The sequence below is a fragment of the Peromyscus eremicus genome, chromosome 12 (assembly GCF_949786415.1).
Source record: "Peromyscus eremicus chromosome 12, PerEre_H2_v1, whole genome shotgun sequence".
Classification (NCBI taxonomy): Eukaryota; Metazoa; Chordata; class Mammalia; order Rodentia; family Cricetidae; genus Peromyscus; species Peromyscus eremicus.
The window spans coordinates 36665423-36690842 of NC_081428.1; the positions used below are offsets into that span (position 1 = coordinate 36665423).

At 42.8% G+C, this 25420-nt stretch overlaps 1 protein-coding gene across 4 annotated transcripts; it reads right to left on the reverse strand.

Annotated features, from left to right (window-relative positions):
- Positions 1-138: 138 nt before the first annotated feature.
- On the reverse strand, positions 139-24808 carry Riox2 (ribosomal oxygenase 2). Of its 4 annotated transcripts, none has more exons than XM_059276986.1 (10): positions 24758-24808; positions 16993-17454; positions 13626-13745; positions 12467-12595; positions 9247-9350; positions 5290-5392; positions 4303-4477; positions 2421-2506; positions 788-877; positions 139-361 (listed from the first exon to the last, which is right to left on the reverse strand). In XM_059276986.1, exons 2-10 carry the CDS (start codon positions 17425-17427, stop codon positions 203-205), a joined length of 1401 nt encoding a protein of 466 aa, XP_059132969.1. In that variant the 5' UTR covers positions 17428-17454; positions 24758-24808; the 3' UTR covers positions 139-202. The 4 variants fall into 4 exon arrangements, with proteins under 4 accessions (XP_059132969.1, XP_059132970.1, XP_059132967.1 ...); XM_059276987.1 differs by lacking the exon at positions 24758-24808 and adding an exon at positions 23756-23860 and having other exon boundaries at positions 17275-17454; XM_059276984.1 differs by lacking the exon at positions 24758-24808 and adding an exon at positions 23756-23860.
- Positions 24809-25420: the final 612 nt, after the last annotated feature.

The following is a 25420-nucleotide window of genomic DNA, read 5'->3' on the forward strand; positions in this document are numbered from 1 at the left end:
AGTTGTGCCTTTTCTACAACACTGGATTAAATAAACTTGTCAGAAGTAATTTCAACCTTCCCTCGTGTCCATGAGTGCATGTGGAAACATGCCAGCTTCTCCCTGGTCTGCGGCGCAACCATGTCTCCACCCAGAGTGTTAATCAGAATACCTTTTACTGAAGATATGTGCATAGAAAATAACAGTTGTCTGTATACAGGCACTAGAGTACTTGGATTAAACACTCCGTCCAGAGAGACACTGCCAGGTTGCTCTTTTCTTCATCTGTGTGAAGTTTCAGGTCCTTGATAGGCACTGCTAAACCGCTCCAGAGTTGCTTCAGAGCATCCATATGTGACAGAGGAAATCGAAGCCCATGAGTCTGAAGAGGGATACAGATTTAGTACAAAAAACAACACTTCATAGATTTTTGTATAAGCTTACATAATTCTCATTTGGATAATATATACACACATATATATGTACCTATATATATCATATCCTTCACAACTATGAAACTTGTTTTGGAAAAACTATTTCATCAATTCCCATGTGAAAGCTTAGACTCAACAACGTACTTTGAGAGTAAAGTTGTGCAGAATGCTTGGCATTCATCACACCCTTCCTATAAGGTTGCATTGTGTTTTAAAGTTGCTGTCTTAATTATCCCTGTGCAAGTGTCCTATCAGTCAAGTGAAACGTCAGGTCTACACTGTACCTGTAAATGCACATGACCTGTCAATCACAAGTAATTATCCCAGCCATAACCCAAAGCACAGGAAAGACCCTGTTTCCGGTTGGAACACACCTGTGCTTCTGCCTCGTCTCCCATCATGTGTGTCTCTCTCAGGTTCTTTAGAGAATGATAGAGGTACACCATCTTTTGTTGAGCTTCATCCTTTAAAGACAATGTCAAGTTATCAACAAGAAAAATATGGAGGGCTTCAGTACTAGAAGGGTTTAAAAACAATTCACCACCATGGAAAATCTTTTAGAGGGAGACAGAGGGGTCCTCACTGTGTAGCTCTGGCTGGCTTAGAACTGGCTATGTAGACTAGGCTGGCCTTTAATGCATATAGACTTGCCTGGAATTTGGCATACAGCATCATACCTAGTCCCAATGAAAATGTTAAAGCCTTGGCCCTCCAGTGAAATTTACTCAATTCTGTTCAGAATCCTCTGGGCACAAAGCTACATGTATAGCTGTTGATACTTGACATCACTGTTTTATGTCAACGTATCAGTAAGAGTTTCTTCCTGCTAGGCAGTGGTGGCACACGCCTTTAATCCCAGCACTCGAGAGGCAGAGGCAAGCGGATCTCTGAGTTTGAGGCCAGCCTAGTCTACAAAGTGAGTTTCAGGACAGGCGCAAAGCTACACAGAGAAGCCCTGTCTCGAAAAACCAAAAAAAAAAGTTTCTTCCTTGAACCATCTGCATTTTGTTCTATCAGAATTTGATATTCCTAGGAATAGTTAAGAAGTGGTCAATTGTTGAGAAATATGAGTTATGTTATTTACTAAAAATTCCATTTAAATTTCAGATCACAAATGATCTCTACTTCCTTCAGTCCCCATCCTAAATGGGGCAACTTATTTTTTCACAACTTTATCTTTGTCACTGCTTAGCTAAAGGCCTGGGGCAACATACAATGTTTCACACTTGTTATTAGAATCATCAGGATTTTTTTAAAACAAGGTATGAGTGTATATACTTCAGTGGCTGTATTTCTGTCATCCTTCTCCAGGCTTAGCCCTGTTGGCTGTAACCTGGCTCTTTGCAGCCCCCTCAGTGTTAGGAATTAACAGGTAAAGCCTTAGGCATAGAATAGTTCTCATAGACTTAGGATTTTTGGGGGGCTTAAGAAAATCATTTTTTATATATTGGTGCATGTATGTCTGTATACCACCTGCATGCCTAGAACTTACTGAGGACAGAAGAGGACAATGAATGCCCTGGAACTAGAGTTAGATGGTTGTGAGCTGCCTGAGAATCGAAACTGGGTCCTCTGCTCTTAACTACTGAGACATCACTCTAGCCACAGGAATTTACAATTTTAGGAAGCTTTCCTACTAGCCAGTTTGGAGAACCACTGAATAAAAAGGCCAAGAACAAGACACTTTGTTCTCCATGATCTACACTACAGAATTTACGCCAGATCTCTACAGTCTAAAGAACGAGAAGGACCGAGACAGGGAAACTCAAAACAAGTTCTTCAGTTGTACATGCATGAGCAGTGTAGCCTATAGTAGATTAGGAAACAAAGATCAGAAATACACTCACAGGAGAAGGAAGCAGACTCCGGGGTTGAGGATAAGCTCCTACACTGCCAACATGAAGGACAGTTTGGAACAGGAACTATGAGACAGGCATTACCTGACTGGAGTAATTTGAGATTCATGGAAATAGTATGAATAGAGGAAATCTTTCTCTGGATACTCACAGATTGATTCTGATCTGGCCCTACTGTGATGACAATGTGGTCTTTAAACTGCAGTCTTATTATGCTGTTCAACGTTGGGAACTTATTATCACCTAGAAAAGAAAACCAGTCACCAAAAAGAAACCAACAGGTTCATACTTGCTTGCAATGCATCTTTTAGCTCACACATTCTCCCAAGCACTCACTCCAACATGTATGGTGATAATTAAAAGTGAAGCTTGGATCCCCATAGATCTCATTCTTATAGTGATACAGACATATCATTAGGTAAATAATAATGCAAGTTAATAGTGAATTAGAGGGCTAGGTGTGGGGCTCAGTGGGAGGGTGCTTACCTAGCATGCACAAAGCCTGTATTCAATTTCCAACCTCACACACAGAGTACATTAAACAGGTATAAGTAAGCCCAAAGCACAGTGGATGGAAAGAACTGTTGCTCTCTGTGCGAATTCTCACCTCTCTACATTTGGGCTCTGGAAGGAATGAGCTGTATGACAATGGCACATGATTTAGTCCATGTAAGTGAAGCACTGTGTCCTTTAAGACCATTCACAGAACAAGACAGTGTACTCTTTCTAAAGTGAACTAAAATGAAAAGAACCACAAGAAACAAGCAGGCCTTATAGGTCAGCTGGTCTGCAAAGTATTAAAGAATCATAACTTTATTGACTATAGTAGCTAAACTAGGGAAACCATAACCTTTCTGGAACATATGCAGGGATTTATTTAGCAAGTATATGTTCTCGTAAAGATTAATACATTACTAGTAAAATATGCTATTGTGAATAGATGCAATCAAAATTAAATTCTTAACTTCCTTCACAGACTGTACACTAAAGATGTATATACAATCATTGTAAGTAGGGACTTACAGACTTTAGTGGTTGTCACCTTGTGATAGGTGAGACTTTTATAAGGAAAAGATTCTTGTTGACTCTGGGACAAAGGGCTAGCCCCAGTTAGCACTACATCTCAGCACTCTCTTCAACGCTGTTTAACAGAACATCATTGTCAGCCAAAATCACCGTGACTGATCAAAATGTAAAAGTATCACCACTCATAACTGGGTCTGAACTCAAGCAAAAACAAAAACACTGCTCAAACTATTAGTGACCCAACACTCTACCCTGGTTCCAGTGAAGGTGCTGCTTATTGGAGGCACCTTAAGTCTCATACATTCTTCCCACTCAATGGGTAATATCTAAAAGACCCATCTACTTCCAGACAGCACCAATCCATAACAATGCTTTGCTTCTATGAGTCCTCTTGAAACTCTAAAATATCCTAGATTAAGACCACATCCTCTGAATCCTTTCTAATGCAGTTTTACAGAGATAATCTACAATTCTCAATGTGTACAGCTTTCTGGTTACAACAAGTCAAAATATACAACTTTGAATTTGGGAGTGTGTTCTTAGTAGCTTTTGCTAAAGGACACTGACAGCAGGTATCTGGCATTTTACCAGTTCAAGACTAGACCTGTCACATATAGTCACCTACAACTTGAGAGATTCATGCTATCTTTGATCATTCTTTTATTTATCTGGTGGTGACAGCATTTTTACATGCTTGCCTTAATTCTAACAAGATGTCAGTATTCAAGTTCTTAAACATTTCTGAAGATGATGAATAAACGACTACTCATAAATACATTCCTCAACCAAAATTAGTTATTTCCTGTCATACTGTAGGCAAGTTCTTGAAAATGACTTGGATGTAATGAGGGCACCATATCTGTCAAACCACATACACTAAGGAGAGATTGCTGTCCACATGAAGCCTAAAATGTTTCGTATGTTCCACCTGCTCCAAGTGGAGACCAGCCAGTAAATCATCAAGCATCCCCCACTACCCCAGGCATCCAGAAGGAAATATCAAGCTCCACCTGGTTCCAACACATCTGATCCAGTTTCCTCACAGTAAGGGGGGAGTCTGTACATGACAAAATCCTTCTTCATGTCTGATGACAGCAGTCCTTTTCTGTCCTCTAGACGGTCTGCAAGGGTCCTCAGAAAGTCACTCAATTTTCTTTTTGCAGCAGTTGGGGTTTCCATGTTCTAAAAGTAAAGACGTGAACCCTGACTGGATGCTGGTGGAGATAGGGCCAGGACAGTTCTGACTGTAGTATGCTGAGCCTCAATCCCAACACTATAGCTAACCCCCACTGATAGAAACTACGCCATTCCATGGGAGGGAGAGAGGGACAGCATGGACCTTAGGAAAAGGAAGCCTAGGAAGTCCTTGTGCACAGCATTCACCTTACATTGTCTATCATATGTTAAAATGTAAGCAAAAACAATAACTAAAACCATTTTTGGAATTCTGCTTGGAGAGGGGGGTCCTTGGAAATACAGTATAGTCCAGGCTCTGTCTTTGGAAAGCAAGTCATTGATCACCTTAGGTAATGAAAGGAACCTTTGTTTGATTCAGCCCCAATCAACTTACTAAAAGCTAGCCAAAGAGTAGTACTACTGCTGTTCCAAATGCAGAAACGGTCAGGAAACCAGGGAACATATCCAGGCCCAAGTCTGCATGTGCCTCTTCTCCAACTAGAAACCTGATGGGTGCTCTGTATAGACTTGTGGCCATGTTTACTTGTTCAACTATGTATTCAGCCAATATTCCCAGTCTTACTACTGTCGTGAAAATACACAAAACACCTCTGAACAACAGTCACAACTGGCCTCAGATGAAGGCCCCATATGAAGCCACACTCCATCTACTGTGTAAACCCTACAGCTCAGCAGGCTGGCACAGAAGGCTAGCTCATTTGATCTGGGAAGAAGGTCCTTGGGTCCCTGGGAGGCAGAGCTTCACCTGGCCCAGTCCCTGGCTTGCCACCTCCATTTCTATCTGCTTCTGTTCTCACCATGAGCATCTTCAGGGGCATTCCAGTCCTTAATGCCACATCTTCCTTTGCAATGTCAAATACAAGCCCAGAAAGGGAATCCAACAGGAAATCTCCCCATGAACTAGAACATGAAACAAGAAAATGAAAAACCAAAGTTGTTAATGAATAAACAAGATATGTAAATATCCAGTACTACCAAAGCTGCCAACTGAGGTCTCACTTGCCCATTTCCAGGGACTCAGAAAATTAAACAGACACTATCACAAAGAAGGAATGTCAAATGATTAGACTAAACACAGCCTCTAGAGGACAGTTTTATGGGAAATTTCAACACTCAATGACATAAAGTCCTAGAAAAAAATCTTACAGGCATTAAGTTCAACAGAAATATGTTTAAGGTAACAGACAAATCTCTGTACTTGAACATTTTACTTAATAAGATCCTCAGTAAAACACCCACCAACATCAACAGTTTAAAACAAAATTGATTTCTAATAATGGTTTTACTGGGGTACAGAGCAAGTGAGGGTCCAAAAATAACACCTAGCAGTGTTCAATTAACTTTGCCTCCTCTAAGGTAGTTAGAATTGTCTCATTTCCGCCTCTGTGGCAGTCACAATTAGCTCTTTCCCAACCATGTACCAGTTTAAGTAAGAAAAACACTCTGTGGGGTTGCTTTCTTTAAACACTGCTTAGCTTGTTTAAATTTCTCCGGTGTCACCAGATTTCAAATTGAGGACTACATGCCAAATGGAAAGTCACAGAATGGCTTCTGCTTCTCAAGTCAGGAAAACTGGCACTCTTCTTGCTTCCCATCCTAGAAGAGTGGCAAAGGAGGGCACAAGAGCTTTTGAGACACATTTTCCCCAGAGCATCCACTATGTGGTGGTCACACTCATGTGCGACTTATGCCACAGCCTCCTTCACTCTTCCTGAACACAGAGGACAGATGCGTATCTCTGAACAAGGAAAATACAAGCTCCCTTTGCAGGGTTTTGGGTGGAAATCCTATGCCAATGGCTCATACAGGAATTTGATGGCAGAGAAAGTGTTCTTCTGAGAGTAAGATCATCATTTGGGAGTTTCCAAAAATGAGGAGTAACACCACCTCCTCAGGGATTTGCTTTGTATTACCTAATTCAGTCTGCAGGAGCCCACATAGCAGGCCCCTGCTATTTCAATGATGCCTCTTTAAGAGGCATTAAGAAGTGGCTGTACACTTCCTTACCATAGTAGGAGCCCACACTCAGAGCACAGAAACACCTGTGGAAAGGCCTGGCTCTCAGATTACATTCCTCCATTCTAGCTCCTGTATTTCCTATCCAATCCGAGTCCAGACTAGGTACATCAGCCACAGTGCCCATTCACAGTCCAGACCAGTAACCTGTAACCTGGAAAACTCTTCCCTAGCCCCAGATGATTAGTTTAAGGTAATAAAGGATGGATGGAATGGATGATAGGAATGGACGGTAGCAATATCCACACGAGTGCAGAGGAAAAGGAGAGAGTGACAAAATACAAGGCTGGCAAGATGGATCAATGAACAGAGGAATGCCAGGAATTCCCGAATGTGGCCCCTGGAACCCACAGTGGGTAGAGAACACAGCTAGACAGATAGCTCTAGCTCTAATGCTCTTGCTCTCAAGTGTGCGCTCGCTCTCTCTCTCTCCTCCCTCCCTCTCTCCTCCCTCCCTCCCTCCCTACCTCCCTTTCTGTAGGTCTCTCTCACATACACACTAAAGAGGGCTTGGGTGGTTAAAGGAATTCTTGAGGACTTAGTGTTGGTTCCCAACACAACCATATGGTGGCTCACAATTATCTGTAACTCTAAATCCAAGGCACCTAACATCCTCTTGTGGCCTAAGAGGGCACCAGGCGCATATGCAGTACATATGTACATACATACATTCAGCCAAATACCAATATACAGAAAACAAAATTATCTTTAAAAACAAAAACAAAACAAGAGAATAAGAAAAAGGAAACCAGATGGTAACAGAATGAGAAATGAAAGAAAAGCAGGAGTTAAGAAAGCAAGAATTCTACCATGGAACCATCAATGCTCCCACCAAGCAGAACTAGGAGCAAGGGATTAACTGTGTGACTGTAATGATGGGGCACCAGAAGATACATAGACATTTATAAGGCCTGGAACTTTCAGGGTTCCTATGACTCATTCCTAACTGTCCCTACTCTTCTTTTTCCAGATGTGGGAATATGAGAGTATATTTGTCAGTGAGTGTGATTATATGCACATGACTGTGTGTGCATGCATGCTGAGGCCAGAGCAGGATATCAGAGGTCCTGCTCTATCACTCTGCCATATTCCTTTGAGATAGGGTCTCTTAGAACCTGGAGCCATGATGGTAGCCAAGTCCCAGTGATTCCCTTGTTCCTACTGTTTATACCACTGGGGTTACAGGTATATATATACACACCATCCCCAACTCCTTTACTTCTACAGGGATGCTGATTATCTCCACTCAGGTCCTCATGCTTGCATAGTAAGCAGCACTCTTCTCCACTGAGCCATCTCTCCATCTTCCCCTGCTCATCTTCTCCACTGGGCCATCTCTCCATCTTCCCCTGCTCATCTTCTCCACTGGGCCATCTCTCCATCTCCCCCTGCTCATCTTCTCCACTGAGCCATCTCTCCATCTTCCCCTGCTCATCTTCTCCACTGGGCCATCTCTCCATCTTCCCCTGCTCATCTTCTCCACTGGGCCATCTCTCCATCTTCCCCTGCTCATCTTCTCCACTGAGCCATCTCTCCATCTTCCCCTGCTCATCTTCTCCACTGGGCCATCTCTCCATCTTCCCCTGCTCATCTTATCCACTGGGCCATCTCTCCATCTCCCCCTGCTCATCTTCTCCACTGAGCCATCTCTCCATCTTCCCCTGCTCATCTTCTCCACTGAGCCATCTCTCCATCTTCCCCTGCTCATCTTCTCCACTGGGCCATCTCTCCATCTTCCCCTGCTCATCTTATCCACTGGGCCATCTCTCCATCTCCCCCTGCTCATCTTCTCCACTGAGCCATCTCTCCATCTTCCCCTGCTCATCTTCTCCACTGGGCCATCTCTCCATCTCCCCCTGCTCATCTTCTCCACTGGGCCATCTCTCCATCTTCCCCTGCTCATCTTCTCCACTGGGCCATCTCTCCATCTCCCCCTGCTCATCTTCTCCACTGAGCCATCTCTCCATCTTCCCCTGCTCATCTTCTCCACTGGGCCATCTCTCCATCTCCCCCTGCTCATCTTGACTGGTCTCAGAGATTTTCTGTTCTTTATCCAGTTAGGTTATTTTCAAAAATGGAAACCTAATACAAATTTAGGCCTCCCAACTGTGTACAAAGCACTAACCTCAGGCCCGCCAGGATGCAGCTACTTCCCCCAGTAAATCTCCTAAACACTGGGTAAGTTTCTCAGAGCAGTCATGAGGAAGTAGAGCTATACTTCCTAACTCATTTTACAAGTTACTGCTTTTCAGTAGGAGGAACTTGATGTCCCTTGGTCTTGGAATGCCTTCTCCTACCTCCCATGACCTTCTGACCCACACCTACTTAATCATCCATTAAGATTCACTCATCTGTATGTAAAGTCTCCTCTGAGCCCATCCCTGATACTCAAGTTGAACTGAACATACTCTTTTAAGCTCCAGGGGTCTCTCTGCAAACCTACTGTGATATACCCATAGCTATAGGTTTTCTGCTTTTCCTTTCCTTGCCTCTCGAAGGGATCCTCTATCCTCTATTCAGGCACTTTCTAGCATCCCTTACATACAGTGAGATCTATGAGGCTTACAGTAGGATATCTGACAGGCTGACATGTCAAAGAAATATGGATGTCAATAAGAGAGGCAGCACAGAACAGAGGTAGTGGACAACTGCCTCAGGTCTATCCTGAATGTAGCTGCTGTGAGCGGTAACTCAGAGCTGTCCTAAGATACTCGGTTAGTAGGAAGCAAAGGCCTTACTTGTTCTGATAGGTGCTAATGGTCACGTGAGTAGAGTGGGCCAGGCCTGAAGGAGTTTCTGCCTGATGAATGGTCCCTCTGGGGAAGTACAACAAATCACCAGGCTAAAGGAAGAAGAGAGATGGTAAGTACACAACACAGTCTTTTTTGATTTAAGAAGAAAAACATGGTTTAAGTTCTATATTCTAGAAACCACTGTTCCAGGAACAGTCTGTGTGCTAGGCTCATGTGATGTCTGTAAGCCTGATACAGCCTTTATTTTCAAGGAGACACCAAATACACCTGAAACTAACCTCACAGGATGGAGATGCAGAAAAAGGAAACACCCTGTTTCTGGGTGTCTACTCTCTTCCTCTTGGTTAAGCTAGGGCTTTCAGTCATAGGACCAGTGAGACTTGCTTATCTGCCCCTTGCCTTAGTTTCTCTCTCACTAAGATAGGACACTAGCCCCAAAGCCTACAGCATTATTCAGAGGATTAAGGAAATGCTGTTGGCAAGCACTGGGGTAGCAATGGGGTATGCTTTTATTAGTCCCTGCCAGTCCTGATCTAGAGATTTTTCTTTAGATCTTTCTGACAGCATCTTTATCATACCTACCTTGTACTCCTCAGAGCCTATACCAGCAAAGCATGCAGTGTAGAACATAGATTAATGGATGGATGAATGGATGGATGGATGGAAGGAAGGAAAATTATCCTATCTCTATCTAAACTTAAAACCTGGATGTAATTAAACATGAGTAATTTTCATGGATGGGTAAGCTACTTCCAATCTCCCTTTCCTCTCTACTACACTAATGACAGAAATACTATGCTCTTACTTCTGCCCTGAGCTACCTTTAACCTAATCTCATCCAGAATACAATATTCTGTGTAGTGACTAAGAAGAAAAGGAATCTTGAGCTGCTCACCTCCTCTTTCAAAGTACAGAAAGCAGTCAAGATCTGTTTAAAACCCAAGAGCCTGGGAAGCAGTGCTCAATACATCAGCTTAGAGGGAATTTAAAAGATTTTCTTCAAAGCAAGAGAAAATATACATGTGTCTGTGTGCTTGTACATATATGTATAAAGTATATATGTGAGTATGTAAGTATAAAATGTGCGTGTATGTATGTGCATGCTATGTATATATTATAAAGTGTGCATGTATGTGTGAATGTATCTGTACGTGTATATGTATGTGTATGTGTTATGTGTTTGTGTGTGTAAAGATATTCTTAAGGGTTTACTTGGCTGCTGGTTTACTCTATATATCAAAATGGCAGTACAAGTAAATAAACATTTTTTTTTTGACAATTACACCCATTGTTTATCATTTCTGTGCTACCCGAAGGCCTTCACATATATACTTCATTCACTCCACAAGAATCAGAATACTGCCCTCAGGCCTTTTGGGAAAGACTAGGAGGCAGATCCCCCCAGCAGGAATGAAGTTCTGCCAACACTTGTGGGGCCAACTTAAGACTTCTGACCTCTGGACTAAACTTAATCTGTTATTACAACCATCACTATGATAACAGAGACTTACAGAGACATACAGACATCTCATCTAAGGAATTTTATTATAAAGGAAGAATCAAAATGATATACTTCAATCCCCACAGCCTTCAGGGTAAATATTATGATCTCCTGATTTAGATAAATAGTTGTTTGCTAAAGGGCACTACAGCTAAGTGATATCAGCTTAATTCAACTCTAACTATGCCACAGGCCGAAGCAGAGACTAGAGGGGCTTTTGCACCCTGAGACCCACACTAGACCCACTACCCAGGCTAGCACTAGAATAGCAGGATGGTTGATGAGGGCTTTGGAAGTATCACTGCAGGCCCCTACTCCCGCCTCAGAGTGTGGTGGTTAGAAAAAGAATGGTCCTCATAGGTTTGTATGTTTGAATACTTGGTTTCCCGTTGGGAAGAATTAGGTGTGGTCCTGTTGGAGGTGTCACTGGAGGCAGGCTTGAGGCTTTAAAAGCCTTCTGCCAAGCCCTGTGCACTCTCTCTCTGCCTGTTTACAATATGAGACATGAGCTCTCAGCTGTTCTGCCACCCTGCCTTCACTACTCCATCATGGACTCCACCCCTCTGAAATCATAAGCCCAATTAAGTGCTTTCTTTTATAAGTTACCTTGGTCATACTGTTTTATCCCAACAATAGAAAAGGAACTAAGACAGAGTCCACTTGAAGGGGCCTATTGAGGAATCTTTGGTTTATAGGCCCCACAACAGAGGAGAATGTGAGCAGTATATTAGGACAATGCATTCTGAATGGGTGCGATTATACTCTAATAAACTATCTAGCAGGACAGAATTTTGGTCAATGAGCTATAGTCTGATGACAACTTATCAAGTGCACATAAAAACATTATTTATTCAAGTTTCCTAATAATAATAATAGGCACCCATCCAATAACAAGGTACTGTTTCCTTCTAGCTTTTGGCAGGCAAATCTTAAAATCAAGAAAGAGATATAGGCACAGATTAGAATTAGGCACTAGTTATACCCTCAGGATGCAAGAAATATGGGAACACTTAACTACACACAAATAGTTCCAATGTAAGAAAAGTATGTATGTTTTCTAATAAAGGGCATGAAGTTTATTTATGAAGCTATTCCTGCCTCTTTACATCCTTTTTTCAAGACCACCTCCTGCATGAGCCTGGCTATGTTCCCACCCAAATGAACTGCAGCAAGATGCCAAGGAGCAATACATGGTCAAGCTACTTGGCTCCCTGGAGAAGGAACCCATGAGCACTTTCCTAGCTACTATTCATCTAGCAACACTATGTTGGGGAGGGGAAGAGCTGCACTATCAGGAAGAAAAAGGTGGTACTGGAGTTTCTACCAAGAAAATGAAGGAAATCATGGCTGCGCTGTGCTTACATGCTACTACTGACTTAAATGTGAAGAAACAGGTCAATGCCAAATCTTCCACTTTATTCTAGAGAAGTTGGTGATTCACTGAATTCAACTTACTTCTGCTGAGCTGGAGCATACATGGAGATAGGGTTTTTTGGAAGATAAACAGAAGACTACCTTAGCTCACTTTTCTAAGACCTTATAGAAGCCACCTGGTCTGAAGGGCTACAGTGAGAGCTACCCATCCCTGGAATCCTCAGTATACATTCCCACAGGGATCTTTACACTACCTGGAAACTCTGCCTGAACTTGTCATAGCAACAGAGATAACCAGCTCCAGAGATGTGCCACATGCCCTTCCCATACCTTCAATATGAAGTCATGTGTTGGTGTGCCAATCCGTTCCTCGGGCTCCACACTGTACTCACGTGCTAGGGGCACAGTTGGGGAGTAGAGGCGCCAGTGTTTCTCTCCCTCCAGCTGCAGGATAAAAACCTACAGAAAGCCACAGATCCGAGAGCATGAGAAAGCTTCCTGACAACCTGTGAGCAAGGAGCTTCTAAAACTTTCAAACATCAGAAATGCATGCCCCTTATACAGACATATGCTGCCACCACTAGTAATCAAGAATTATGGTGTTGGACATTCATTCTTCTCACTTGTCAAGACATTGCTGAGCTCTTTATATGCCACTAGCTTTTGAATCTTCTAACAGTTAGCAGTGGAAATCATAACCTCTGATAGAAAAATTTGATATAAGTAAATGACCCAAAGCTTAAAAATTATAAGGATCCTTGGCAAATAGAAAAAACATTATAGTTTTTTATTCTTCATTTGGCTAAAATTGTCTTAATAGTCTACTAGGAATATTAAACACACACACACACCACTTTTGGACAATGTGTTTATATCAAATAGCTCTCGGGGGGGAAAAAGGGATTTTTTGTTAATATCTATGTTCACATCTTGTATAAGTACAAAAATAAAACTACAAAATACCCAAGCCAATGAGTTAACTTTTTTGGAAGCCACGTAAGAATGAAATCAACACTTGTCAAGGTGCCAGGGCTTAAGTGGAACCAGGACCTGCATTCAAGCTGCACCAAGATTTTTATAAGTGGAAAAAATATACATACTGTTGGCAACCACTGAAATGGACAAAGTGAAAGCAAATATAAGGACTGTGATCCACCTTACTTTCTTTGTAATTTTTTTTAGAAGTCGTTTTTTGTTTGCTTTTATTAGAGAAAAAATCCTGTTTCGAAAGAGTGTGCTAGTCTTTGAATTAGCAAGGCTGTAGCCATACCCCTGCTTTGAGAAAGAGCAGGAAACCAGTTTGCAGGGATACGCTTTGGCTCAACATCCCAACCTGGAGATGAGGTGAGAATCTCCAGGGAGGACACAGAACAGCTACAGTCCTGGTCCACCAGCTCTCCAGAGTAATGACATCAACCCTGACAAGCCAACAAGCCTGGCTCTCAGCAGCTCCTGCTTTCCAGCCTGGGCACTATGCTTGTTCTCTTACCTCAACATCATCATAATGGGGAGGGAGCCCCTGAGATCCTGCTGGAGTCATGTATATATTCGAGCCAACTAAGGAACCAAAGTAACATTCCAGCTTTTCCTGGATCCTCCAAAACTCATTCTTTAACAAAGAAAAAAGAAAAGGGGTGTGAATAGAAAATAAAGAAATGTTCTGTTCAGTTAGGATGTCTCTGTGGTACAATTTACAGGTCAGACAATTAAACAGTGCAAGGTTCCTCTGGAATCTTCGAATCTCTGCACACTCCTGGCAAAGGATATGAACAGGTTAAGTGAGAGATTGGCCAGAAAGGCAATTCAATTTATTCCTTTAGAAGCTTGCTCTAGCACGCTGTCGGGCACAGAATGGACGGCAGAACTTCAACAGAGACTTACCTGGAAACTACTGATTAAGCAGCAAAAGCAAGGAATAAGCAGAGCGGTTAGAGTGGCAGAGAAAAATGAAAAGGGGGAGACACACTGTGGAGGTGGAGAAGGACTCTGCAAACCAAAGGGGGAAAAGAGAAACAAGCTGCTTCTGGACTTGATCCATTTACTGAGATGGGAAAAGGCTACTGACAAAGAACCAGCTGTCAGGGGCTGGGAAGTACGAGCTCAGCCAGTAAAGTGCCTGTCACATAGACATGGAGAGATGAGCTGGAATCCCTGGCACCCACTCAAAAAGCTGGACACAGTGTGTGCCTTTAACCCCAGCTCTGGAAAGGTGATGGCAGTCTGGCTGAAGTGGGGAGCGTCAGGTCCAATGAATGGTCCTGCTTCAAGGAAAAAAAAAACCTGAAACATGATGGAGGAAAATAGCCTTCACATACACACACATATACACACCTCACCTGCACCCCTCACCCACACAAACACACATACCCTAACTACACTACCCACACATACACACAGCCCACCAGCACTCCCCTACACACACACACTCCACCCCCACTTGAATCACCCACAAATATACACACCCCACCAGCACCCCCTACACACACACACACACACACACACACACACTCACTCTACCTACACCCCCCACCCATCCAAACACACAGACCCCACCAGCACCCCCTATACACATACATACACACACACACACACACACACACACACACACACACACACACAGTTTCAGGAGGAAAAAAATGTTCTAAGCTGGAAATGTTAGATTTGGGAAGCTACGATTTCCTATGGCGATGTTTTGAAGTTGAGGCTCTAACAGGATGTAAGTAAGGCCTGTAAGAATTTACACTTGGGAACTTCTCAAAAATAAACATTTAAAACAAGGGGAGCAGAACTGACAACCTGGGAAGGGGGACAGACAGAGAACAAGCTGAGTTAAACTCCTTCTCCAGTCACTCATCAGTGATAAGCAGCCTGAGGAACCCTACATGCCTGAGTTGAGAGATTTGAGTTACCTAATACAGGTAAGAGGAAGTCAGCAAGTAGGCCTTGTGGACAACAATATATCCTACTTTCTAAGGGCTTAACCCCTGCTAATTTAATACCCTTCATAATAATCCTGTCTCACAGCGTAGGAAAGATCATAACACCAGTTTACAAGTAAGGAAGCCAAGCAAAAAGCACACCATCATTAACTGGAACCAAGACTCCAATCTGGGCATCCTTCAAGACCTTTTGGATCGTGTGTGTGTGTGTGTGTGTGTGTGTGTGTGTGTGTGTGTGTGTAGGGGGCGCTGGTGGGGTGTGCATATGTGTGGGTGAACCAAACCTTCAAGACAATTTGCAAAAGGCAAGTCACCTACTCTAAACATATTAGAGACTAAGGCTTTAATACACAGGAACGCATAGTGACTGATGTTATCAACATTTGGTTTGTTGGGTACACCAGTGAACACAGAGTTAGTTCCATCACTGGACTGAAAAGAATCCAGTGTTAATAGCTGGTGGGGAAGAATTGGGTCAGCATGGAAAAAGCTTTGAGAGACACCTTTAAGAATGAAGACCACTGGGTTTCCTTATTTATAGATCTCAGAGGTTCCCCTTGGCACAGAAAAACTAATTTAATGGCCTCCAAATAGCTCCAAAGAGTTAACAGAACTCCTGAAGAGCCTAATTTATTTTGGAGAGAGGCAACAGGACCTGGCTCTCTAATTACTTGGTATCTGGCACCACTAAGAAGCCTTGGTTGGCTCTTGCTCTCTAGTGTCCCAAGAGATCTTTTAGGAATGTATAGGTAACTTTATGGCTCCCAATGCAAACATAAGTTATCACTAAGGGGGGGAGGGGAGGAACACTGGTATGTAACTGATGAATCTATCTCTTTTCTTAAGGGTTACCCCAAATGCTACCAGTTCTGCATGTTTTCCCATTTATCTTGGCCCTCTGATTTTTGTATCTTCAAACTGTGCCTATTAATAAAAGATGTAGAGTCAAACCATGTTGGTCACTGTTGCAGTTACAAGCTCAGTGACGGTGCTTTCTTTATAAAAGGATGCTATCCTCATTAACAATGACCACCCAGGAGCTCAGTGTCACAAGTTCTGTTATTAATGTTAACATGTCTTTCTTGGCTATCCACCTGGTCACAGCTCTGAAGCCTCCACTTGGAAAGATGCAGGCAATAAAAGGAGATAACCTCAGTTTTCACCTTGATACTACAATGTGCCTTGATATACAGCAACAGGACAAAACAAAGAGGGAGGAAATGCAAAAATTAATCAGGTCATTAACACACCCTAGAGGTGCAATGTTACTTTAATAAGGTTAGAAACTTGGGAATCTTTGGTTACTGCAGCTTTATGATACCTAAAACATCCACCTATCGTTGTTGGAGATTCAAAATATCTAGCCAGAGACTGGGGAGATGGCTCAGTGGGTGAGAACACCTGCTGTGCAAGCAGAAGAGCCTGAGTTAAGCTCCTTTGTACCCACGTCCAAGATGTAGCAAAGTATGTTTGTAATATTAGTACTGAGGAAATAGGGGGCAGAGATAGTTGGGTCCCCTTAGCTCACTGACTACCCAATCTAAACAAATGGTTAGCTCCAGGATCAGTGGGAGACCCTAACCTCAAACATATAAGGTGGAAAGCAATATAGGTAGATATCTAACATCTTTCTGTCCTCCAGACATGCCTGCATGAGTGAGCACATTGCACACACTAATTTATCTAAAAGGTAATATATTCTCCCAAGTTCAAATGTATTTGAGTGAGCACATTGCACACACTAATTTATCTAAAAGGTAATATATTCTCCCAAGTTCAAATGTATTTAAAGACCAAATCGATGCTATGCATTCTCAAAATAATCTTTATCCTCAAACCATATGCTCAGTCTTAACGTGTGGCCAAATGCTACCAGTTTCACATGAATGAGAATTTTGCTGTGGGGAGATCTGTTACCTTAAATCTCTGTGGTTGGTGAAACTGAACTGTTGCCCTCTTCTGATCAAAATCTTTTCTCAGCTGAAAGAAGTGTACTTTGCCATCCTTATTTAAAACCTTCTTCTTCCCATTGATGCACCGGCAGACGTTCACATCTTTTCCATAGTACAACCCTAGAAGGCAGAGCCTATTCATATCTGAGAATCTGAACAAAGACTGGTAATATGTGGCCAGTGAAGGGTCATTCCTCTGAATGAGAAGAGGCTTTTGTTCCCAGAATTCCTTGAAAAAAGTCTCTACCTTGATAGGTGAGATTAAACTTTCAAAAAGAGCAGTGGGGCTGCTGAAATTTAATGCAGACGGTTTGTCAGATACATCCATCTTCATCTGCTTGCAGGAAACAGACCCGTCTTCTTCCTTCCCATTCCCTGTAGGCTGTTCCTTTTTAGGCATTGTTCACAAGGAGGGAGGAAAGCAAACCTACCAACAGAATAAAAGACATGCTTAGGTTGCAGGCGTCCACACATACACCATATGTGACCATTTTGCCTCTTTGAGAACTCATCAGTCAGTACTACTCCTCCAGGATGAGACAGCGGTAAACCAGTGTCATTTCTTCCAAGATGGTTCTGCCGTAAACACCACTCAGTCTGTACATTCATCTTAAGGAAAACACAATTTTCTTATGTATATAAGCACTAAGTCCTGGAAATCATTATTAATTAGGAGACTTGATTATCCCAAATTAAACCATTCAACTCTCTCAGCAGTTCTTACTCAAAGGTTTAGCCTATGGCCATGGAAACAGTGAAGCCAAAAAATCTTGAATTTGGCTGCAATCAGCACCATGTCCTGAATTTAATTAGATGCACTCTGTTATAAACACTTGATTCAGAATCAGGAACAGCTGTCTGATGCCAGGTGCTGCTCAACACAATACCATATTAAACCTTCCCAAGTAGAAGCCAATGTGCCCTGGGCAGTGGCATCACCTGGTGCCTGGAATAGGATTCTAAACAGTGGAAACTCCACTTTCAAGTGAGATTATTCTTGAGAACTGTCACGATCAGGGAACTCTCCCTCTGCCCATTAAAAATAATAATAATAATAATTAAGAGATTTAAAAATGAAGGTTAAAAACAGGTATATGACAGGTCTTCAAAAAGATTTAACTTTTTAACTGAAACAAAACATCAATCACCAACATCATTAGCCTCTAACACAGCACTTCTCCAATTCCATATGCACAAAGACACAGGGGCATCGAGTAGACCAGGTGTCCATGGTGATGACACTGCTGGTCTGTGGCACACATCTGGGTAGCCAAAGGACCAACATTCCCAAACATCCCCAAATGACAACTCTTGCACATAGGTCTCCCCCATGTGGAGACAAAAAACATAATTCAAAATATATATTCACAGAATAAAAAAATTTACAAATATCATTTGCAAAAGTTTTTGGGACCAAAATGTTTGATTCTGGAATGCCTGCAAATATATAATGAGATATATAGTCTAAACCTGAAATTGTATATTTGAGATAATCAGCTAAAGGAGGCTTTCTTTTGGCCCAGTTTCAGGGGCTTTAGTCTACTGGATGGCTTTGTTGTCTGGAGCTTGAGGAGAGTCTCAACACCATAGCCAAGAGGATGTGATAAGTGCAGTTACCTCATGGTAGCAGGGAGGCAAAAAAAGGCTAGCGTACTTGTTGGGGAATATTAACTTAAAGTGTGTTACTTTTGTTTATGTTGCATTTGTTTAACTCTGTGAAGCTGTGTTACTGTGCCTGTCTAAAACACCCGATGGTCTAATAAAGAGCTGAACAGCTAACAGTGAGGCAGGAGAAAGGATAGGTGGGGCTGACAGGCAAAAAGAATTAATAGAAGAAGAAATCTGGGAGAGTAGAGATCTAAGAACAAGACAAGGAGGAGGACATCAGAGGCCAGACACTCAGCTACACAGCAAGCCACAGAGTATGAGTAAAAGTAAGATTACAGAAGAAAGAAAAAGCAAAAGCCCAGAGGCAAAAGGTAGAAAGTATAAGTTAAAAAAAAAAAAGCTGGCTAGAAACAAGCCAAGCTAAGGCCAGGTATTTATAATTAAGAATAAGCCTCCATGTGATTTATTTGGGAGCTGGGTGGTGGCCCCAAGAGTAAAAACAACCAACAACAGGTACCAACAACATCCCCTTCAAGGGCACCCTTCCATGAACTAACTTTTCTACCCAGGAGTACCAGACATAGGATAATAACCAAGCTGCTAGTACAAAGGCTGGAGAAAAGGGGACAAATTAAAACCAAAACCAAATTCATTTATGCTTCATACAGCTTATACACATAGCCTGGGAGTAACTTTATGCCTTACTTTCATGTACCTCCAATTTGAAAAAAATTAGAAAAATTTTCTCTCTTATGGTATCATGTTGGTGCTCATTAGACTTTGGGGCATGTCAGATTTGGATTAGGAATGTTCAACCTGTATAGCTTTCCTTTTTTTTTTTTAACTTTCTGATCCTGAGAAGAGGTCCTGCTTCTCTGATTCCTGTTCAAATGCCTGTTCCCAAACACCACCAAGAATCCAAGAATCACAGTGCTTAGGAAATAATGAAACGTTCCTCAAGACTAGTAACTTAAAATGCTATAATTTCCTATTGTGTTGAGTTCCCAGGACTGCAAGAAAGCTGTCTTTTCCTCTCAGCATCTCTGGAGTAGCATTTAGCAAGTCTGTGGACTGATGAGTATTCTGGTCTGGGAAGTTCTAGAATGATCTGCAACAACTAATTTTTAAAAGACTTTAAAAATGCAACCCAGATGTAAATTGAAAAAATTAAAACGTGGAAACTGAACAAATATAAAACTCTAATGGGCCGGGCGGTGGTGGCGCACGCCCAGCACTCGGGAGGCAGAGCCAGGCGGATCTCTGTGAGTTTGAGGCCAGCCTGGTCTACAGAGCAAGATCCCGGAAAGGCGCAAAGCTACACATAGAAACCCTGTCTGGAAAAACCAAAAAAAAAAAAAAAAAAAAAAAAAAAACCTCTAACAGTTTAATTTTAGCATCTAAATTTTGTAACACCAAATAGCTCAGTTCTTTCAAAAAGCACAGAGGACCATGGTGGCAAACTGTGACAAACTGATACTAACAACACAGAGCAGGAGCTAAGGACAACCTGGAAAAAGATAAACTAAGGTTAAGACACGTGCTTTGGATATTCCTTTTGATTCAAACCAAACAGCTTCAATTTGGTGGAGGGGAAAAGTTTCCAGACAGGGTTTCTCTGTGTAGCCCTGACTGTCCTGGAACTTGCCTTGTAGACCAGGCTGGCCTCTAACTCCAAGATCTGCCTGCCTCTGCATCCGGAGTGCTGGGATTAAAGGCAAGTGCCACCACCACCTGGCTTCAATCTTAACCAAAGTAATCAAAGCTTTGGTGAGATAAAGATAGCTGGGATTCTGAAGAGATGTAGAAATACAAAATATGAAGACAGACTCAGTAAATAACACTTGTGTAGACAGTTAAGAAGGAAGTCTCTAACTCCTGTTCTTTTAAAAGCCAGCTTGTGGCTGATATTTCTGGAAAATTTTTACTACCATTAAATGAAAAAAAAAGCAGTCCAAATATGCGACCAACACAACGGACACTGTAAACCCGCCTTTCTTCTGTGGACTTGGAACTTTGGTGCATGCCAAGCAGAGGCTGCCTGATCATCAGTCACCAGCCTTCTCTCCCCCAAAACCCTTGTCACTAAGCCTCTAATAGCCTCGCTGGTGGGCAATGGTTTCCACCTGCTCATACAACCAGGCCAGGTTCTGGAACAACTGAGAGTGACTCCACTAGAAGACCCTTGGAATCTCCAGCCTGGCCACCCCAGAATTCATCCCAGGTACCTTTTTCCTGAGCTAATTAGTATCTCACGTAGTGAATTGCTGAGCCTCTCATATCTAATTTTTAAAACTGTTAAGACTATTCTGTCACTAAAGGTGCTGTCTCTGTTAGGGTTATTACTGTGATGAGACACCATAACCCAAGTTACCTGGGGAGGAAAGGGTTTATTTGGTTGTCGTCATTGAAGGAAGTCAGGGCAGGATCCTGAAGGCAGGGGCTAATGCAGAAGCCATGGAGGGGTGCTGTTTACTGGTTTGCTCTCCATGTCTTGTTCAGCCTGCCTTTTTTTTTTTTCTTGGTTTTTTGAGACAGGGTTTCTCCTTGTAGTTTTGGTGCCTGTCTTGGCTGTCCTGGATCTCGCTCTGTAGACCAGGCTGGCCTCGAACTCACAGAGATCCTCCTGGCTCTGCCTCCCAAGTGCTGGGATTAAAGGCATGCACCACCACCGCCCGGCTCAGCCTACTCTGTTATAGAACCCAGGACGACTAGCCAAGGGAGGGTCACACACACAAAGGGCTGAGCCCTTCCCCATCAATCACTAATTAAGAAAATGCCTTACAACTGGATCTTATGGAGGCATTTTCTCAGTTGAGGTTCCCCACTTTCAGAGAATTCTGGCTTGTGTCAAGTTGATGTAAGACTAGCCAGCACAGGCACCTTCCAGAGTAATCTTATATTTAAGGCACACATATACTCTCACAACTGCTCAGTTTGACATTTGAAGATGAGAAACAAGTGAAAAGCTTGTTTCCTTAGGAATAACCTATGTGCACGGCTAAAGTGCACAAAATACTTAAAAATAAAACCACTTAAGGATTTTTCCCACCTACAATCACCAACAAAAGTTAACCCCAAGACTATAGAACTTACCTTGCCTACTATTACACCATCGATTTTTTCCCCCTATATTCACACTAAAATGATCTGGACCTCAATTAGAAACTAACTCAGATGTGACTGGATAAATACATTAGATTTTACTTACAACACTCATTTTTTTGTTTTGTTTTGTTTTTACAAGTTTTGGAGGGCGGAGCAGAGTAGACACACAGTAACCCCATTAAGCCTATCTCCAAATATCAAAAGTTCTAGAACCATTTCAGATGCAGTAAGAAGCACAAAGAGGAACAAAAGACATTTCTTGGATTCCAGGAAACACAGTAATTAAATAAGTAAATTAAATAAGAGAATGCTTTGTCTGGAATGGTTTAGTGCCTGCTTGTAAGCCCCATGGATCACACAGATAGAAATAACATTTCTTTCTATAAAGCTAAGGGTGTGTGTGGAGGGGAAGGGGGGGCGGGGCGCACCAAGCCCTAAAGAGGAACTGTTTTCATTGAGTTGATTTAAAGCACTTAAAGGTAAAAAGACTTCCAAAGGAGTCCCAGTTTATAAACTGGGAACTGCCACACCACTGATAAACTCTACAAGATAATAAACGTTGGCACCTGTACTATTGTCGACAAATTTAGAGTCTTTGCATTTTAGGGCGCCCTAACCTTTCCTATAGTAAAATTTAATGGCAAGAAGTCACAAGAGCTTCTTGACAACTACCTCTACATTGCCTGCCAGAACCTAGCCAAGTATGACAGGAAACAGTCAAGTGAGAATTTACTCACAAATTCTCAAAAGCCTTACCAAAAAAAAAAACAAAACAAAACAAAACAAAAAAACCCACAACAACAACAACAACAAAAAAACACAAAACAGCAGTTGGGAAAGTCAGGAGGCTTGCATAAGAAAAGGACTATTTTGGGGGAGTCTCCATAGGTACAAGTACTTATTAGTGGGGGTGTGTCTATCTGAGCAGTATTTTAGCTCGCAAATTTCTAGATGCACATCAAGCCTCTGGGATTACCGCTTGTGATGCTCGAGGCAGAAATCTACATTCACAGAAGTTCTTAATGAATTTTAAGCCCACTAACCTAAAACACACTAGGTTGAACTCAGCTCAATTAAACACACCTGACAATAACTATATACTGCGGGCCTGAGAGATGCATGGCTCAGAGGGTAAGGACACTGGCTGACCACCCTGACCTACCTGAGTCTAATCCCTGAGACCCACACAGTGGAAGGAAAGGACTCCCTCAAAGTGTCCTCCAGCCTTCACACCACAACACGCATGCATCCACACATCCACACACAACGTAAATAAAATGCAGAACTATTAAAATTACATATATTGCTTGTAACAAGATCACCGGGCTAACCTGAAATAAGTTTTTTTTTTTTGTTTTTTTTTTAAGCACACATAAAGTTTCATTAATTCAGAGATGTCTCACTGCCTGGCAGCTATGTTTGGGGGCTTCATACAACCAGAATACAAATTGTGTCTTACTAATGGATGGGGGCGGAGAGGGGGAGCGTGAGGTCACAAATGATGCAGCCCCAAAGCAAAACGCATCCCGATATAAAAAAGAGCTGGTCAAACACACCGCCCGGCACCGGAAGTTCCTATGACTCGGGGAACAGGAGCCGAGACTTCCTGAAACCTGTTCTTATTCACCTGTTGGATAACCGGGGGTCAGGCAGGCCGTCTTCCGCACTTGTACAGACACAGAAGTGGCAACCGAGGCCGCTCCCCGAGTCAGGCACGGGCGACAAACCATGCCCCGCCTCCGTCGGCAGCTCAGCTTGCAGCCGTCCGGCCAGCACGTGGCCCGCGCCCCTCCCCGCCGCCCGGGCGGCTGCGCGCGCAGCCCGGCTCGAGCACGCCGGCCAAACTCTCGGGCCGCCGGGTGCCGCCCGGTGACCTCGCCGCCAGACCCGCGGTCCGCACCGTCCGGTCCGCCAGTCGGCCAGCCGGGCCTGGGCCCTCCGGAGCTGCACCCCCACTAGCCCGACCCCAGGCCACCCACTGCAAGACACCGCCCCACCGAAACCATCTCACTCACCCGCCTCGGCCTGTTGCGCCTGGCGGCGAGCTGAGCCAGTTACAGCATGGAGGGGCGTGGCGGCGTGGGCACGTCCAGGGCGTGCTCCCGCTCCGGGACCGCCCCCAGCAAGGCTCCGCCCCTGAGCCGAGGCCCCGCCCCAGTAGAGGCCCCGCCCCCTGGGCCTCTGGCAAAGACCCCCGAACAAGAGCCCCGCCCCTGCCCACGCGTACTGGGCGTCCCCTGCGGGGACCTGTAGCTCTGCAGGCTTGAAACATAAACCTATGAATCTAAAAATCAGAGAATGTGAACGAGCTTTTTTATGGTTGATAACCTCCGAATCTGAAGTTAGGGAGAAATCTGTAAATCTGAACAGTTCCCTTCACTAACACACGCATATGAACATGCTTCTTGAGAGTGCTTTGTGCTCGCTTGGTCCAAAAAAGATCCAAATTGTTTTTCATTACATATGGCTTTAATATTTATACAATTATTATTACCCTAACAATTTGGGTGCCAACTATATTATTTAAACTTCATGTATTTTATTCCAATTAAAAAAAAATTATTGGCTTTTTTTCATACAATATATTTTGATAATATTCTTTCCTCTCTCCCAACTCCTTCCAGATTCTCTGTACCTCCTTACCCACCCAATTCATGTTCTTTTTGATAAAAAGAAAAGAAATTAAAACAAACAAAATTCAAATGTCAAAAATTCCAAACAAAACAAAAAAGCGCACACAAAAAGCATTAAGTCCATTTTTGTGCTAGCCAGCTACTCCTGTGTATGGAGCCTGCCCTAGAGCGTCACTGTATCCTTTGGAGAAAACCGATTTTCCCTATCCCAGTATGTATCAATTGCAAATAGTTTCTTGGTTAGATGCTCCCCTCTCAATATCTAACTGAAGCGTGATCCTAATAGTCTTTTTTCCCCCTAAAAGTCTTAATAATAAAAATCTGGAGTCAGATATTGGGGTAAAAGCGGAGAGTTCAGAGAACCAAAGGAGCAGCCACACTTACCTCTTACTTCTCTGACTCCTCAGACCGGAAAAAGGCTGAGCTCCGGTCTCTACCCGCCCTTATCACTTCCTGTCTCCGCCCAGCCATGTCACTTCCTGTCTCATGTCTGTACAGACCTCCAAACCTCTATGGTTAGCTGGTGGCTAGCTCCACCTTCTGATCTTCAGGTGAGCTTTATTTGTTAGAGCACAAACAAAATACTGTAGCTGAAGTTTTCTCTGGTCCTGCCCAGACCCACAGACCCTGCAGCCCCTTATAAAATAATCACTCAGAAGCTTATATTAATTAAAACTGCTTGGCCATTAGCTCAGGCTAACTATTGACTAGCTCTTGCACTTAAACTCAGAACATTTCTGTTAATCTATATGTTGCTACATTTTCCATGGCTTTACCTGTGTGCCATTACATGCTGCTGCCTGGATGGTGGGCTGGTGTCTCCTCACTAAGCCTCCCAGCCTTCCCACAATTCTCCTTGTTTGCTTATCCCACCTATACACCCTTTTGTCTACAATAAAAAAAAGGTTATAACCAATATAAGAAAAACTATATAAAATAAGTACAATAACTATGTACAATATATACAGGCAATAGTTACATTAACAATGTCTAGTCCATTAGTATTTGACAAATTCAGAGAAAATACTCCGTTATCTATCCTATCTT